Source organism: Bufo bufo, chromosome 1 (genome assembly GCF_905171765.1).
Source record: "Bufo bufo chromosome 1, aBufBuf1.1, whole genome shotgun sequence".
Taxonomy (NCBI): Eukaryota; Metazoa; Chordata; class Amphibia; order Anura; family Bufonidae; genus Bufo; species Bufo bufo.
The window spans coordinates 618,129,796-618,149,175 of record NC_053389.1 but is presented as its reverse complement, the minus strand read 5'-3'; the positions used below and the strand labels follow the sequence as shown (position 1 = coordinate 618,149,175).

General features: G+C 44.2%; 1 protein-coding gene across 3 annotated transcripts in view; it reads left to right on the top strand.

The window, feature by feature from the left end:
• Positions 1-19,380, top strand: part of MPI (mannose phosphate isomerase) — a 31,057-nt gene that overhangs the window by 1,299 nt on the left and 10,378 nt on the right. For 2 of the 3 annotated variants that reach the window (XM_040413744.1, XM_040413743.1), the window contains exons 2-5: positions 7,120-7,247; positions 12,026-12,226; positions 14,423-14,564; positions 16,338-16,526. In XM_040413744.1, the coding sequence (XP_040269678.1) occupies positions 12,032-12,226; positions 14,423-14,564; positions 16,338-16,526 (526 nt within the window). In that variant the 5' untranslated portion in view covers positions 7,120-7,247; positions 12,026-12,031. Of the gene's footprint in view, positions 1-3,104; positions 3,238-7,119; positions 7,248-12,025; positions 12,227-14,422; positions 14,565-16,337; positions 16,527-19,380 lie in introns of those variants that run through there. The other variant, XM_040413742.1, reaches the window with a different exon arrangement.

Below are 19,380 nucleotides of genomic sequence, written 5' to 3'. Positions count from 1 at the left end.
CAGTCAGTTTTATCTGCGATTGCGTTCAGTTGTTCAGTTTTCTCCACGCGGGTGCAATGCGTTTTTCACACACGTGATAAAAAACTGAAGGTTTACAAACAACATATCTTAGCAACCATCAGTGAAAAACGCATCGCACCTGCTTCCGGATGCAATGCGTTTTTCACTGAAGCCCCATTTACTTCTGTGGGGCCAGGGCTGCTTGAAAAAAGCAGAATATAGAACAGGCTGCGTTTTACACGCAACGCAGGACTGATGCTTGAAAAAAAAAAACGCTCATGTACACAGACCCATTGAAATGAATGGGTCAGGATTTAGTGCGGATGCTATGCGTTCACGTCACGCATTGCACCCGAGCGGAAAACTCGCTCGTTTGAAAGGGGTCTTAAAGGGGTTCTCCAGGAGTGATTTAAAATGGCCGCCAGCAACTTGTCTTGTGAGCAGGACTTTTTGCCTCCACTTGCAGAGCTGCCTGGAGGGGTTTGTGGGGTGGGACTCACTACACACTACGCTCCAGCACTGAGTTATCCTGTCAGGCTGCTCAGCCATGATGACATATCGTAGGTAGGATCACTTCATTACCATCTACTGTAGAGCGATGTAGTGAGGCTCCAACCCTAGACCGCTCCTCACCTTCTAGGACAGGCTGCTGGTGGCCATTTCAAATCATTCCCGGAGAATTCCTTTAAGAGCACTATTCTGATGCCAAATAATTCTATACACTGGCAGGAAGCACGAATCGATAAAAGGGTTAAGAATTGCAACATATAAAGCTGGACAACCCTTCATTGTGCAGTGATTAGGCTTTATTGACACAAGGTTAAAGGGTTTGGCCAGGATTTAGTCACCAGCTCCTTTCACTATACAATGGATGGAGATTTGTAGTTCTGGCACTGGAGCTACAGCTACACATCTGATCATTGGGGGCGTGGAGTGTCAGACCCCTGCTACGGCCTATCCCGAGGACAACCCCTATCAACAGGATAGAGCAGAACTAACTGATCAGTGGGGGTCTGACAATGGAAAACCCCCTGATCCGAACAACAAGGGTCCCATGTTCCTGTCCTGAGGGAGCAGCCGACCTACCCCTATATTCCTTCTTTATGGACTGTGGGAAATGGCTGAGCGCTGTATCCCTCTATCTCCAGCGTCCCACAGAGAATGAATGGAATAGCAGGGCACATGATTGGCCTGGAGCTCCATCAGTACGGGAACATCAGATCCCCCCTTCTTGGGATCAGTCCAGGTTGACAATCGGTTAGTTATTCCCTATCCTGTGGGTAGTGGGTGACTGTCATACTTGGCACAATCCTTTTTAGAGTACAGCTATACGCATAAAGGTAAAACTAAAAAAATTAGAATATCGTGCAAAAGTTCATTTATTTCAGTAATGCAACTAATATATGAGATGGACTCATTACATGCAAAGCGAGAAATTTCAAGCCTTTATTTGTTATAATTTGGATGATTATGGCTTACAGCTTATGAAACCCCAAAGTCACAATCTCAGAAAATTAGAATATTACATGAAATCAATAAAAAAAAGGATGTTAAATAGAAAAATGTAGGACCTCTGAAAAGTCTAATTATGCATATGTACTCAGTACTTGGTTTGGGCCCCTCAATGCGGCGTGGCCCGGATGCTATCAGCCTATGGCATGCTGAGGTGTTAGGCCTCTTTCACACGGGCGTGTCCGGATGCGTCCCGGTGCATTGCGGCAAACCCGCGCGAGTAGAAACGCAATTGCAGTCAGTTTTGACTGCGATTGCGTTCCGATGTTCAGTTTTTATCGCGCGGGTGCAATGTACTGTGGTACCCAGACCCGAAGTTCTTTACAGAAGTTCAGGTTTGGGTTAGTTGTAGTGTAGATTGTATTATTTCCCCTTATAACATGGTTATAAGGGAAAATAATAGCATTCTGAATACAGAATGCAAAGTAAAATAGCGCTGGAGGGGTTAAAAAAAAAAAAATAATTTAACTCTCCTTAATCCACTTGTTTGCGCAGCCGGCATCTCTTCTGTCTTCATCTGTGAGAAAAAGGACCTTTGATGACGTCACTGCGTTCATCACATGGTCCATCACCATGGTGATGGATCATGTGATGAGCGTAGTGACGTCATCAAAGGTCCTATTCCTCACAGTTAAAGACAGAAGAGATGTCGGCTGCGCAAACAAGTGGATTAAGGAGAGTTAAATTATAATTTTTTTAACCCCTCCAGCCCTATTGTACTATGCATTCTGTATTCAGAATGCTATTATTTTCCCTTATAACCATGTTATAAGGGAAAATAATAAAGATCGGGTCCCCATCCCGATCGTCACCTAGCAACCGTGCGTGAAAATCACACAGCATCCGCACTTGCTTGCGGATGCTTGCGATTTTCACGCAACCCCATTCATTTCTATGGGGCCTGCGTTACGTGAAAAACGCACAAAGAGGAGCATGCTGCGATTTTCACGCAACGCACAAGTGATGCGTGAAAATCACCGCTCATGTGCACAGCCCCATAGAAATGAATGGGTCGGGATTCAGTGCGGGTGCAATGCGCTCAACTCACACATCGCATCCACGCGGAATACTCGCCCGTGTGAAAGGGGCCTTATGGAAGACCAGGGTGCTTCAATAGCAGCCTTCAGCTCTTCTGCATTGTTCGGCCTCATGTCTCTCATCTTTCTCTTGGCAATGCCCCATAGATTCTCTATGGCAGGCATCCTCAAACTGCGGCCCTCCAGCTGTTGTAAAACTACAACTCCCACAATGCCCTCCTGTAGGCTGATACCCGTAGGCTGTTCGGGTATGCTGGGAGTTGTAGTTTTGCAACAGCTGGAGGGCCGCAGTTTGAGGATGCCTGCTCTATGGGGTTCAGGTCAGGCGAGTCTGCTGGCCAATCAAGCACAGTAATCCCATGGTCATTGAACCAGGTTTTGGTACTTTTGGCAGTGTGGGCAGATGCCAAGTCCTGCTGGAAAATGAAGTCACCCTCTCCATAAAGCTTGTCTGCGGAAGGAAGCATGAAGTGCTCCAAAATCTCCTGGTAGACGGACCAACACCAGCAGTTGACATGGCTCCCCAAATCAACAGACTGTGTAAACTTCACACTGGCATTGTGTGCCTCTCCATTCTTCCTCCAGACTCTGGGTCCTTGGTTTCCAAATGAGATGGAAAAGTTGCTCTCATCAGAAAAGAGGACTGGACCACTGGGCAACAGACCAGTTCTTTTTTTCTTTAGCCCAGGTAAGGTGGGGGTTCACAGTAGCGTTAGGGATTCCTTTATGACTTTCCGTTATAACATGGTTACAACGGAAAATAACTGAATCCATAAGACTGAAGGATGGATCCTTTCTTCTGCCTATAGACCTGTATTATGACGGAATGCAAAACGGAGGCCTTTAAAAGGCATTCCGTTTGCTTTCAGTCCTAATAGAAGTCTATGGGAATCAAAACGGATCCGTCTGGGAAAGTCCTGTCGACAGGACTTTGTTTCTTGTCTTGCATAACGGGACCCAGAGGGATCCGTTATACTTTCCCATAGACTTCTATTAGGACGGAAAGCAAATGGAATGCCTTTTAAAGGCTTCTGTATTGCATTCTGTCTGGGCATTCCGTTATTTTCCATTATAACCATGTTATAACGGAAAGCCATAACAGAATCCCTAACGCTAGTGTGAACCCACCCTAAGACTCTTCTGACGATGTTTGTTGTTCAGGAGAGGCTTGACAAGAGGAATCCGACATTTGAAGCCCATGTCCGGGCTCTTGATGCACTAACTCCAGCCTCAGTCCACTCCTTGTGAAAGTCCCCAACACTTTTGAATGGCCTTTTCCTGACCATCCTCTCCAGGCCGCGGTCATCCCTGCTGCGTGCACCTTTGTCTTCCACACTTGTCCTTTCCACATAACTTTCTATTAATGTGCTTTGATACAGCACTTTGGGAACATGCAACTTTTTTTGCAATTACCTTTTGAGGCCTTCCCTCCTTATGGAGGTGTCAGTGATGGTTCTCTGCACAACCGTCAGGTCAGCAGTCTTTCCCATGATTGTGATTCCTACTGAACCAGACTGAGAGACAATTTAAAGGCTCAGGTCCCCTTTGCTCAGGGGGTATGGATTGATTAGCTGACTAGAGTGTGACACTTTGAGCCTAGAATATTGGACCTATTCACAATATTCAAATTTTCTGAGATTGTGACGTTGGGGTTTTCATAAAGCGGTAAGCCATAATCATCCAAATTATAACAAATAATTCTCGCTTTGCATGTAATGAGTCTATCTCATATATTAGTTTCACCTTTTAAGTTGCATTACTGAAATAAATGAAGTTTTGCACAATATTCAAATTTTTCGAGTTTCACCTGTAGCTGGTCGGTGGGGGTCAGACTCCCGGCACATCCACTGATCCGTTGTTTGAAGAGGCTGTGGTGCTCCAGTGAGCGCTGCGGCCTCTTCCTAGGCCAGTGACGTCACGTTTATCGGTCACATGACCTACGTGCAGCTCAGTCCCATTCAAGTGAGCTGCAGTACCAAGCACAATCACTATACCTATCCTGACATTAATATTGTACTCCAGAAAACCTCTTTAAAGCTGGCCATACATATTAAGTCTATGTGGGCCAAACCTGATTTTGACAGGTTCAGCCAACTGTCTCACAATTAAAAAATGTGGGGGATTCAATCAGCACAACCCTATATGCAGGTGCACATCGCTATGGCGAAATACATATACAAAGAAAAAGACACAAATGCAATGGCACTCTGCAACCAGCATTCTGCCCTGCCTCTATGCTGGATGAGGCATTGGTGTACATTTTGGCCAAAGCGTAATAAGCCACTCACCACGTCAAGGTCGCCTCTATGAGTGGTCCCTAACACTAGTTCCTACCTGTTTATGGGCCATGACAGAGGCATGGCAGAATGCTGGTTGCAGAGTGCTATTGCATTTGTGTCTTTTTCTTTGTATGTGTATTTCGCCATAGCGATGTGCACCTGCATAAAGGGTTGTGCTGATTGAATCCCTCACATTTTTTCTTTGTAGTATATATTAGAGGCGTGGCAAACTCCATGCAGTCATGCACACCTGACCAGTCAATCTGTCCTGGAGGCTGGTTTTAAAGTCAGTATAAAACTGAGTCTGCATATATAGCACCTACCAGTAGCCATTTGGCTCCAGGAGAAGTATATAGTGGGCTCAGCGTGCATGTTGGTACTTGCATCCCTGGATCCGATGAAAGCTGTAATGGCACCGGATGGGGTTAAAAGCAGAGTGTGCTTGGCGTGCATGCTGACCTGCATTCCCTGGACTTTGTGTGGCTGTCATGGCCCATAAACAGGTAGGAACTAGTGTTAGGGACCACTCCATAGAGGCGACCTTGACGTGGTGAGTGGCTTATTACGCTTTGGCCAAAATGTACACCAATGCCTCATCCAGCATAGAGGCAGGGCAGAATGCTGGTTGCAGAGGGCTATTGCATTTGTGTCTTTTTCTTTGTATATGTATTTTGCCATAGCAATGTGCACCTGCATATAGGGTTGTGCTGATTGAATCCCCCACATTTTTTCTTTGTAGTATGTATTGGAGGTGTGGCGATCTCCTTGGAGTCATGCACACTTGACCAGTCAATCTGTCCTGGAGGCTGGTTTTAAAGTCAGTATAAAACTGAGTCTGCATATATAGAACCTACCAGTAGCCATTTGGCTCCAGGAGAAGTATATAGTGGGCTCAGCATGCATGTTGGTGCTCTGCACCACATCGCGAACAGAAAAACGCTGCTTGCAGCAAGTGTGAAAGTAGCCTTAGGCCTCTTTCACACGGGCGTTGCGGGAAAAGGTGCAGGTGCGTTCCGGGAACATGCACGATTTTTCCGCGCGAGTGCAAAACATTGTAATGCGTTTTGCACTCCCGTGAGAAAAATTGTGCATGTTTGGTACCCAACATGTTCTGTAGATTGTATTATTTTCCCTTATAACATGGTTATAAGGGAAAATAATAGCATTCTTAATACAGAATGCATAGTACAATAGTGCTGGAGGGGTTAAAAATAAATAATTAAACTCACCTTAATCCACTTGCTCGCGCAGCCGGCATCTCTTCTGTCTTCTTTTTTGCTGTGTGCAGGAAAAGGACCTGTGGTGACGTCACTGCGCGAGCAAGTGGATTAAGGTGAGTTTAATTTTTTTTTTTTTTTTTTTTTTTTTTTTTTTTAACCCCTCCCAGCCCTATTTTACTATGCATTACTATGTATTAAGAATGCTATTATTTTCCCTTATAACGGAAAATAATAATGATCGGGTCCCCATCCCGATCGTCGCCTAGCAACCGTGCGTGAAAATCGCACCGCATCTATGGGGCCTGCGTTACGTGAAAAACGCACAAAGATAAGCATGCTGCGATTTTCACGCAAAGCACAAGTGATGCGTGAAAATCACCGCTCGTGTGCACAGCCCTATAGAAATGAATGGGTCAGGATTCGGTGCGGGTGCAATGCGTTCAACTCACACATCGCATCCGCGCGGAATACTCGCCCGTGTGAAAGGGGCCTTATAGTCCATTCACACGTCCATAGTGTATTGCGGATCCGCAATACATCGGGCCGTCACCCCTATAGAAATGCCTATTCTTGTCCGCTATTCCGGGATGTGTGCTGTCCGCATCCTTTCCGTCCCCATTGAGAATGAATGGGTTCGCAACCGTTCCGCAGAATTGCCGAACAGATGCGGACCCATTCTACGGACGTGTGAATGGACCCTAAGAAGGAGCCATCCCATAGAAGTGATAGGTCATCAATAGTAAAAAGCTACAAACGGCTTCATATATACTGCACTTCACAGCTTTTGATACATTTAATAATTATAATTGTTATATTTTAATTACTATTATTACACATAGTTTGTGTCTTTTCCATTCCTTTGATTTTATACGTTTAGAGTTGTGAGTAAATTTGGCTGTAGAGTTCATAACAATCTGCAGAAAAAGGAACAGACAACAGGAATTCTATGGAAATACACACTTTACCTGTCCACATGTTTGAAGCTCGGTAGAGGGGTTGTCTTCCCTAAAGATTGTGTGGTTGTGTATTAAGTGGCATGCTTCATCCTGAGTCCTCTTCTCTCATCTGCAGTTTTTCTTCTGTCCTGTGTGGTGCAAGACTATGCATGGGGCAAGCTGGGCAGTGGCAGCGAGGTAGCTCAGCTATGGGCTAGTGGGGACTCTGGCCGGAAGATCGAGCCTAATAAACCATATGCAGAGGTAAGAAAGAAAGTACACTGTATATCAGTCACATGCAAAATACTGAAATATTGCAGTCATGGTCATTGCGCTTAAAGTGTAACCGTTGTTTCAGGTAATTTTTGGTACTTGAGGAATATACAGTGTCTGGAATTTCTATCAGTTTTCCCTCTACAATCTGTCTGTAATTCTCAGTAATTTTTCTGAGCTAACGAGCAGAGATTAGCTGGAATCATATCTGTCCATACACAGGGTATTAAGAAACATGGGGTCCTACTCCCTAACTATATAGCACACCCTCCGAAGCAGCCGCAGTCATGGATGGCACTATACAACAGACCTGAGCAGCTTAATTCTAAATCCAGTAATTCACAAACCAGCAGCAGTCTTTAGGTCAGTCTCTCTACCTCTGCCAGTCTCCATCAGCCCCGCCCCTTCTCCTCCTTCTCTCCTTAGATTTCAATGTAATCTGATCCTTCACTGAGCCAGTTATGAGCAGCTAACTGAGAGTGAAGCCTAACTTTAAAAACGGCCATTAAAAACAGATACGCTGGTGCAATATAGGTGCCTTCTAGGCAGGGTGGATAAAAATCTATAATTTTTTTTAAAAAAATTAGATTTTTTACATTTAAATCTGATATTTTTTTTTATTTAAATCTGATTTTTTTTTATTTTATATAAAATGCTTTTTGAGGAAAATATATTACCATCCAAAGGTTATACCATCATGAAATAAAGATTAGTTTTTTAATTATGTAGAATAAGGCTGTATATGTTTAATTTTTTGGGTAAATAAGTTCCATTAATCCATTCACAATAGGAGGGAAGAAATGCAAATGAGCTCTTAACAAGCTTTGCCTCTAATGCCACCAGATGTAAGGCAGCTATCCTATAAGTCAATATTCAGCTCTTAAAATAAGCCTTGAGACATGACTGATATTAAATAAGCCAGCACCTCATCTGCAGACAGCTGTTTCGGGGTTATTGCCCCTCATCAGTGCAGAGCAGAGAGTACTGGCTTAACTGGGTAGGAGGCCTGTGTCCGAAACAGCTGTCTGCAGATGAGGTGCTGGCTTATTTAATATCCAAGTCATGTCTCAAGGCTTATTTTAAGAGCTGAATATTGACTTATAGGATAGCTGCCTTACATCTGGTGGCATTAGAGGCAAAGCTTGTTAAGAGCTCATTTGCATTTCTTCCCTCCCAGAATTCCAGAGGAGCATGTATGGCCTAAAAGTCTCCTCACACTGATTAAGGTGCTCTCTCCCTAAGGAGAGTTAGCTTCCCCCTTTGTCCATTCACAATATCATGCTCTTCCAGAGGTTTTTGTAAGATTATTGGGCAGTTTCTCTGCCTACAAGATATTATCACAGATGCTTGGTTTACTTTTGCACTTTTCAAAACTGAATTTGACTCAGCAGAGATCACATGCCTCTTCTTCACAGCAAAAATGTTATAACATGAACAGAGTTGAGAAAAAGACCTTAATCCTAACTTCTACAAACCTATGAATGCAGAATCAACCTAATCAAACTAATATGAAAAGTTGTTATTCTAAAAATCTTCATCTACTTGCATATTATAAGTTATACCAGCAAGAATTAGTCTTTATGGAGAAAACTATGATTTAAATCAAGCCTTACTGACTAGTGATTTAAATTGTGATTTAAATCAGTTTGATTCAAATCAAATCCACCCTGCTTCTAGGGGTTTAAAAAATGACCTCATCCACTTGCACATGCAGAGGCAGTTGCTCCTCTCTTGACTGTGAAGGACCTGCACTCAGCGTGATGACGTCACCACGCGATCATGCTGGGAGAGCACGGTGACGTCATCACGCTTAGCGCAGGTTCTTCGGCAAGCAAGAGAGGAGCGACTGCCTTTGGGTGTACAAGTGGATGAGGTCAGTGATTTATTTATTTTTTTCTGCTAAAAAACAAAAAAACATTACAGCTGAGGGTCACTATGGTGGACATGTTGGGCCGCTATGGGGGACATTATTAGTGCTGGGGGTCACTATGGGGGACATTATTAGTGCTGGGGGTCACTATGGGGGACATTATTACTTCTGGTTAGGGGCGCACGTGGGGGGACCAGTCCCAGTGAAGTATAGAAGGAATCCCGGAACTCACTCTCTGCAGTCAATTAATCTCTTTTATTGTTCATAAATAATGTTATAACAGGGAGGCGTTTTGGCCCATCCTGACCCTTCATCAACCAGAACATAAATTAATTAAATCACACAATATATAGGTATTTACGGCACCTCGAGATGACGTAGGACGTCCTTGTCTGGGTAACCTTAGTAAACAAGGAAAAAGGATTCCTCTATCTTGTTATTTCTGCCCAGTCTAAAAAGTAAATAAGCATCAGTAAGCATGGAAAGTTAGGTAAGAATTATAGGTATTCTAAGTATCATTATGTCATAAATAACATCACACAATTTAACTTAAAGCTAAATGAGCAACTTCATATTCCTGGTTTAACCCGTTGGGCTCCAGTGTCTGCAGTGTATGTATCAAATATGCCTCTGTAGGGTCTGCAGTGTATATATCTTATATGCCTCTATGGGGTCTGGAGTGTATGTATCCAATATGCCTCTGTGGGGTCTGCAGTGTATCCAATATGCCTCTGTGGGGTCTGCAGTGTATGTATCCAATATGCCTCTGTAGGGTCTGCAGTGTATGTATCCAATATGCCTCTGTAGGGTCTGCAGTGTATGTATCCAATATGCCTCTGTAGGGTCTGCAGTGTATGTATCCAATATGCCTCTGTAGGGTCTGCAGTGTATGTATCCAATATGCCTCTGTAGGGTCTGCAGTGTATGTATCCAATATGCCTCTGTGGGGTCTGCAGTGTATGTATCCAATATGCATCTGTAGGGTCTGCAGTGTATGTATCCAATATGCATCTGTAGGGTCTGCAGTGTATGTATCCAATATGCATCTGTAGGGTCTGCAGTGTATCCAATATGCCTCTGTAGGGTCTGCAGTGTATATATCTTATATGCCTCTATGGGGTCTGCAGTGTATGTATCCAATATGCCTCTGTAGGGTCTGCAGTGTATGTATCCAATATGCCTCTGTGGGGTCTGCAGTGTATCCAATATGCCTCTGTAGGGTCTGCAGTGTATATATCTTATATGCCTCTATGGGGTCTGCAGTGTATGTATCCAATATGCATCTGTAGGGTCTGCAGTGTATGTATCCAATATGCATCTGTAGGGTCTGCAGTGTATGTATCCAATATGCCTCTGTGGGGTCTGCAGTGTATCCAATATGCCTCTGTAGGGTCTGCAGTGTATATATCTTATATGCCTCTATGGGGTCTGCAGTGTATGTATCCAATATGCCTCTGTAGGGTCTGCAGTGTATGTATCCAATATGCATCTGTAGGGTCTGCAGTGTATGTATCCAATATGCCTCTGTAGGGTCTGCAGTGTATGTATCCAATATGCATCTGTAGGGTCTGCAGTGTATGTATCCAATATGCCTCTGTGGGGTCTGCAGTGTATGTATCCAATATGCCTCTGTGGGGTCTGCAGTGTATCCAATATGCCTCTGTGGGGTCTGCAGTGTATCCAATATGCCTCTGTGGGGTCTGCAGTGTATGTATCCAATATGCATCTGTGGGGTCTGCAGTGTATGTATCCAATATGCCTCTGTGGGGTCTGCAGTGTATGTATCCAATATGCCTCTGTGGGGTCTGCAGTGTATGTATCCAATATGCATCTGTGGGGTCTGCAGTGTATGTATCCAATATGCATCTGTGGGGTCTGCAGTGTATGTATCCAATATGCCTCTGTGGGGTCTGCAGTGTATGTATCCAATATGCCTCTGTGGGGTCTGCAGTGTATGTATCCAATATGCATCTGTAGGGTCTGCAGTGTATCCAATATGCCTCTGTGGGGTCTGCAGTGTATGTATCCAATATGGGAAACGTTTGTCCAGCTCACCTATTCGGCATATAGTATCCCGTGTGCCCGGAGTCAAGCCAGCAAGTTCCTGGACGTATAGGCAAAGTAAAATGAAAAGGACGATTCCGGCACTTATTGTTCTTCCCATAAAATCTTCCTCTTTATTGAATCACATCATATGCGGAACAGTATCACAAACAAGCAGTTGTTTGCGCGTTTCGGAGACCTTCTCCTTAGTCGTAACAATGTGGTCTGAGAGTTTAGAAAAATTTAAAGACCCATGTACCCTCCCCCAATTGGTGGGTGGTGGTAACATGATGTCATGAATTGATCAACCCAAAAGACTCACACCTGGAGTATCATTCTCAGTAGACATTAGTTAAAATAGCCCCACATGATGCTCTCCGCACAACCCTGCGCTTGGACTATGGATATCATAGCTGGAGGCTTTCACATATCAAGAGAGCAAGTACAAGCGCAAGGTGTGAGGAAACGCATCGTGTGAATAGGGCATATACAAAATATCAATATATCAACATGTGACTTGTTTATATATTGTGTCTCTCATCCTGCTATGCCTGTATAATTCTATATCTGAAGAAGGGGTGTAGCGCTCAGCTGTCATTGGACATAAATCCAATCCGTCTCCCCTGACGAGAGACATCAGGTGACACTGTCCTTGTACACATTAGATAATACTTACAGACCCCAGGTGGTCCATAGGAAGATGGCCTGTGAAAGATCAGTTTGCCATAGGGTAGAAAAGTGTCTTTCCTGGCCCCCTTCTGCCAATAGGACTAATCTCTGGATCATCATTCAGGAATTCTCCTTTTTTATGTGTCTGTTTTTATTCTGATACTAATCTTCTTATTTCCCTCAATAGTTGTGGATGGGAACTCACCCCAAAGGTGATGCTCTGATCACAGAGAACCGTGTTGACCAGAAGACTTTGGGACAATGGATTGCAGCACATCCAGATTGTCTGGGGGCTAAGGTCAGAGAAGCGTTCCAGGACCAGCTGCCTTTTCTGTTTAAAGTTCTATCTGTGAGGCTCGCACTGTCCATCCAAGCTCACCCAGACAAGGTAACAAGAACTGAATCCAACAAAGGGTCCTTTTAGATTTCATACCCGAAATGAGCGCCAATCAACAATACAGCCAGTTCATTGTCATCAGTACGTTACGTGCCCAAACAATCGTCCTTGCAGTCGTTTTGCTCAAACACTTTTATTATTTATTTTATGCACTTATATAGCGCTACAATATTCCGCAGCACTTCCCAGACATTAGCATCCAACTGTCCCCAATGGGGCTCACTATCTAAGGTCCCTATCAGTATGTCTTTGGAGATATTATTGTCTGTATAAAATATGCAGTCACCTGCGAAATGAGCATTTTCTCATTTGTCCAGTGATCTGTGGCACGTTCACATAGAGCAATGATTGAGAGAACGGATGTTTGTAGGAATGTTCATTCCTGATCATTGGCTTATGTAAAAGGCCGCTAATTACCCCTGTAAGCCTTGTGCATATGGATGTCAAAGAAAGGTTCCTCTTGGGAAAATCCTTTATTAATCGGAGTGGTAAGCCAAGGAACCTCCGCTCTGGGAGACTCAAAGTGGCCATCATGGTTGCCCATTCTTTTGAAAGGGTGCTATGTAGTACTACATATATTAATGGTGATTTTTTATTATATCCGCTGATTGTCGAGGGTTTCAACAGCATAAACCTAAGATAATTATTGGATGCAGTCTTGAGTTTGATGTTAACTCCAGACAGGTATCTGTTAAAAATGTTATCTGCCATATTCTTTTTTTTATTGATATATACATTTGAACATATACGGTATTCGTTGTGCAGCCTCCAGCGTGGTTTATTTTATTTTCTTACCTGTGTCAGAGGCTCCGTCCACCAAAAATACCGGACCAAAACATACTGCATGCAGGACTCTTTTTGTCCAGTAAAAAAAAAAAGGTTCCCGATTGGAAACTGAACGGACTCCATGGAGTCTGTTCAGCTTGGTGTGTCTTAGGCTACTTTCACACCAGTGTTTTTGCTGGATCAATCATGGATCAGCAAAAACGCTTCTGTCACAATTATACAACCGCCTGCATCCGTTCTGAACAGATCCGGTTGTATTCTCTTTAAAATAGCCATGACGGATGCGTCATGAACAACATTGAAAGTCAGCGGGGGACGGATCCGTTTTCTATTGTGTCCGAGAAAATCCGTCCCCATTGACTTTTATTGTGTGTCAGGACGGATCCATCTTGCTCCGCACCACATCGCGGATAGAAAAACGCTGCTTGCAGTGTTATTCTGTCCGCGATGGGGACGCAACCAAACGGAACAGAATGCATTCTGGTGCACTCCGTTTCGTTCAGTTCAGTCCAGTCCCCCTTGACAATGAATGGGGACAAAACAGAAGCGTTTTCCCCCCCGCTATTGAAATCGGTCATAGGAAAGAGAAAGCGCAGATGTGAAAGTAGCCTTAGTTATGTGCTGGCACTTCAGTTATTTTCATTGTCCCTTGGAGCAAAACAACAGAAATTATTAGCAATGATGTGAACTCGCCCCAAGATAGTAACAGGTCTTTTTTCAAACATATATGTCCAACCAGTTCAGCCTATTACCTTGCAAGGCGATTCAGAGGAAGGCAGAAAATAAAAACCCCTCATGTGGTAGAAGGCAACTTTCCTCAATGGCGGCCATACAAAATGTAACCTAAAAGTTCTCCAAACTACTTTAGATGGTATCGTGTACATGTTCATAGCAATTGTGAGTGGGTAATAAGCTGCTGCATGTTGAATGAGCTCTAACATACCCAATGCTGCTTTCCGCTGATATCTGTTGCCAGAGAAGAATAGGTGGCACCATACACATTAGTTTGTTGGCCAATGTTGCCAGCAGTAAGATTAATGGGCACAGACTTTCAAAGCTCATCTACATTGAATGAAATCTTTGTTTTGTTTTTTGTATCTTGACCACATTCACATCAGCGTTATGGGAGGAATGGAATGGCCAGGTCACTCCCATGATGGACATGAACGGTACCAATGAAGTCCATTGAGTTTCCGCCATGTAACTTGGCATCTTACCAGACAAAATAGCACAGCATGCTGACAGAATATGCAATGGAGGTCTGTAGTAGATCCCACAACTCAGATGTGAACGTGATCCTACCCTGTTTTCCTTCTTTCACTCTCCTCTCTCTGATTCATTATTTGTTGTTCTAACACCTCGGACATCTTTTTTTTTTGTTCTCATTATCTTCTTACCTAGGCACTGGCCAAGAAGCTGCATGCTCAGTTTCCTCAGCATTATCCTGATGACAACCACAAGCCAGAGATGGCCATTGCTCTCACCCCTTTTCGAGGGCTTTGTGGATTCAGACCTATATCTGAGATTGTAGGATTCTTGAAGGGTATGCATCATACACACACCAGTCACCATAACACTGGGCACATACATGGGATGCCTTGTTATTCTCATAATTCTAATAAAGCTTTCCCTGTGCAGGGATTCAGAGATTTGGGCGTCGTAGTATTCAGAATTAGCAGCTTAGAAACTGAGGGTCACTTTGCTAATGATAGACCTGGCTGACTGAAGGACTGCTGGCGTTCTTTTTCTGAGGAGCTAAATAAAAAGTGACAGCTAATATGGCTGTACCTCCTGTCACTTTTGTAAAAATGGCTGCCAAAACTCAATAGCAAAATGCCAAAATGTGAGAGAATTGACAATCTTTGGTTATTACAGTAGTCCCAGATTTCCTAACACATGGCAATTTTGTGTTAGATATTAGTCTCACCTCTAGGAGCCACACCAATATCCAGAACTGGGGTCCCCAGATCCCCTTCCTGCCTGTGGAGGTGGATGTGCATCCAGATGAAGAATGATTAGAGAGGTGTCCACACTCTGCTGTTTCTATGACTCCCAAAGAAGTGAATGGAGAGAGCGATGGATGTTGGGACCGCTTCACCAGGCAGGTCTGGGGATCTCCGTTCTGGAGATGTGTGCAGACTTGCATCTATCATATATTTATGGCATGTCCTTTAACTTGTGCCAAAAATACCCTTTTAAAGCATACATAACCTTTTAACAAACTCTGCATTAATCAGTAGTGCTGTGTGTGTATTTCTGGCCACTATATAACTTGTATCTGGCATTTTGTAGCAGTTTTCCTCTGTACATGCTGAACATCTCCTTTGCAGATCTCTCGGACATGGTTGGTGTTATCTAGCTGACATCCACTGCACACACAGAAAGTAGAGGAGGGGCTGCTTCCTAACCTTCTCTTAGGCCTCTTTCACACGGGCGTGTGCGCCGCGTTGCCATATTGCGGACCGCATTTGCGGATCCGCAATACACGGCTGCCGTTCCGTGGGCATTCCGCATCACGGATGCGGACCTATTTACTTCAATGGGTCCGCAAATCCGGAGATGCGGAACGGAAGCACTACGGAGTGCTTTTGTGGGGTTTCGTCCCGTACTTCCGTTCCGCAAAAAGATAGAACATGTGCTATCTTTTTGCGATCCGCTGCAGCTGCCACACAGACTGTGCTCGTGCATTGCGTCCGCATTTTGCGGGCCGCAGCATGACCACGGGGCGCACACGCCCGTGTGAAAGAGGCCTTGATCATTCAGAACTAGTCCCAGGATCATGAAGAACATTACAGAAAAGTACTGAATTTAGCACTTGTGCTGAGATATAAATCTCCCATGTAGCTGTGCAGTCTCTTTGAGTCCAGTCTCACTCGTTTGCACTGTTGCTGCTCACTCCTCCCCCGCCTCTCTCCATAGACTTCTATTGACATGTGTACTATGATACTTCAGCATCGTTGGTCTGTCTTGAGAGGCAATTCAAAGCATTTTTCAACATAAAAGGCAATTAGCAAGGGGAGAGGAGGGGTAACAGCTGATAACATGAGAACTAGACATTTCTCAGTGATAAAATATATCACAAAGTTTCCTGTAGTTGCTTGTACTATTGATTTTTTGTAAAGTTGTGTGAAAGTACAGTGACTCTTTAACTGTACAGCTGCCATTCTGCATAAGTACTTTAAACCAAGTGTTAAGACAACAGGGATAGAATATGCAAAAAATCCACCAAAAATCATAAGCAAAACATGAAAACTGCATTTTCACATTGAAGGAGACGGTATATCAATTTAAAAGGTGTCCCCCCATTATTTCTTAGCCATTCCAGAATTCCGTGCACTTATTGGTCAGGAGGCGGCACAACTGCTGGAGTCCAGTGCAGAAGATCCCAGTAAGGAGGCAGAGCAGCGGAAGGTGCTGCAGCAGTGCTTCACCTGCATGATGCAGAGCGGCAAGAAAGAGTTGGCAGAACAACTGAATTTACTGGTGCAGCGTGTAACGCAGCAAGGTACCGTACAGGAGTATGGCTAGGGATAGGTAAACACGGCGAGCAGGCTTTATTATAGCATGTTACTGTACTTTTATTTTTATATTTTATCTTTTTGTATGGTACAGGCAATATATACTCAAAGTTTTTTGTTTTTTTTTGTAATCTGTTGTGACTGGGGATGTGTCTGTGATAAGCTCTTTAAAGGGATCTGTCACTGCTCTGACATGTGTGATTTAGTAAGTGCTTGCATCCCCCATGTATCTGGAGCATCTACCCTTTTGATTATTTCCAGCAGTCTGCAATGAAGGTCCGGATGGGTGTTACCCAGTTAGGGGGGTGTCTCTGCACAGTCTGACACTGGCAGCATTAATTTGATAACGCGCAGGAACACAACCCCTAATATCCATTTGGACCTTCATTGCAGATGGCTGGAAATAATTATAACTTCTAAAAGGAATAATAAAGGAATGGTACAACATAGACTCATAAGAATAGATGTTCCAGATTTATTATTACATAGGGGGTGCAAGTAGTTGCTAAAACAGACTTGTCAGGAGAAGTTACAAGTCCCCTGTAAGGTGACATTCACATTGCTTCTAGGGGACATTATCTCCAACATATTGTGAATTCTATGTTGGCAAGTATCGGTGTTGACAGTAGCTGCCAAACAGATAACCTATTTTGTTTTTAAACTTGTGATTGATTGCCATGAGAACTGCTGATGCTTCAGTCTGTCTAGTTTTTATGCATTAGACCATATTTGCTTGCTCTTCATTGTCCCTGAGGCTTCTAAAATAGAAACATTTCCTGACAGAGCAGATATGTCTCCCCAAAGATTGCCTGCTGTGCTGCAATGTGGGCTGTGTAAATCTATGAGCTCCCCCTAGTGGTGGTTTTACATTGTCAGAATTTTATAATGTAACCCATGATCTTTGTGAAGGGATATAGAAATATATAGGACTAGCAGAAGGACCCGGCTTCGCACAGGTATATTTCATCTATTTCATTTACTGTTTGTGTGTGTCGTTAAAAGATATCGACAGTATCCACTTTAACACTGACCCCCCCCCCCCCCCACAGTGTCCCATCTCCACAGCAGCCCACCCCCTTAACTTTGACCTTCACAGCAGCCCGCCCCTTTAACAGTGAGCTTCACAGCAACCCACTCCCTTGACAGTGACCTCCACAGGGGTCCGCGCCCTTAACAGTTCCTCTACAGCACCCGCCCCATAACACTGACCATAGGTTACAGTCCCCTTAACTGACCTCCACCATTCTCGACCCCCTAACAGAGACCTCCACAGCGACTGTCCCTTTAACAGTGACTGCCACAGTACCCTGCCCCCTTAACAGTAACATCCACAGCGCCCTCCCCTTTATTAGTGAACTCCACAGTACGCCGTCTCGTTAACCCCTTCCCGACCTATGACGTGTATACTCGTCATGGAGCACTGCTACTTAGCGCTCCATGATGAGTACACACGTCATGGCATTAAACTGTCACCATGTCTGCAGACATGGTAACAGCGCTGAGACCCTGGCTGTTACACACAGCCAGGCACCTTGGGTCAATGCCGAGGGGGGTCCCCCCCCCCGTATCAGCGATCGCTGCAAACCACAGGTTAATTCAGACCTGCGGTTTGCAGCGCTTTCTGATCCCCGCGGTCCCTGCGAAATAATGCCGAAAATAAAGATTTTTCACACCCCTGAATGATTTTATGCCGGCGGGTGGTGCAGGGGGGGTTGCGGGTGGTGCGGGAGGCAGGCGGTGCGGCAGGTGGGATCTCGATCCCCCGCCCGCCTCCTCTTGAATATTGCTGACACTGGTATAAACGGCTGACATCTGTGCTGTGATGTCAGCCGTTTAACCCTTTCCATACCGCGGACCGCTCTATGGAAGAGGTTAACAGTCAGGGAGCTCCCTCCCTCTCCCATCGGGGGGCTGCTGCGCCCTTGCAGCCACCCGACAGGAAGGGATCACAGAGGGAGGGCCCCCCCCCCCCCTCCTTCCCCATCACCCGCTGCTTTGTTCTGGCAGACGGGGAAGGTTCCCATGGCAACAGGACTGCGCTAAAAGGCAGAGATCTGTTCAGACAAAGTGTAAGTAAAATACAGTACAGTACACTATATAGTGTACTGTACTGTATTATACAGACATCAGACCCACTGGATCTTCAAGAACCAAGTGGGTCTGGGTCAAAAAAAAATTGAAAAAAAGTAAAGATAAAAAAAACACATTGATCACTGAATAAAAATAAAAAGAATAAATACACAACACATATTAGGTATCGCCGCGTCCGTAACGACCTGATCTATAAAACGGTCATGTTACTTTCCCCGCACGGTGAACGCCATAAAAATAAAAAAATTAAAACTATGAGGAAATTGAAATTTTGCCCACCTTACTTCCCAAAAAAGGTAATAAAAGTGATCAAAAAAGTTGCATGTACACCAAAATAGTACCAATCAAACAGTCACCTCATCCCGCAAAAAATGAGCCCCCACATGAGACAATGGCCCAAAAAATATAAAAAAATATGGGTCTCAGACTATGGAGACACTATAACATGTTTTTTTTTTTCAAAAATGATAGTGTAAAACTTAAAAAAATAAAAGAAAGTATACATATTAGGTATCGCCACGTCCGTAACGACCTGCTCTCTAAAAATATTATATGATATAACCCCTCAGGTGAACACTGTAAAAAAAAAAAAAAATGCTAAAAAACCATTTGTTTTGTCACCTTACGTCACTAAAAGTGCAACACCAAGCGATCAAAAAAGCGTATGCCCCCCACAATGGTGCCAGTCTAACAGTCATCTCATCCCGCAAAAAAAGAGCCCCTACATAAGACAATCGCCCAAAAAAAAAA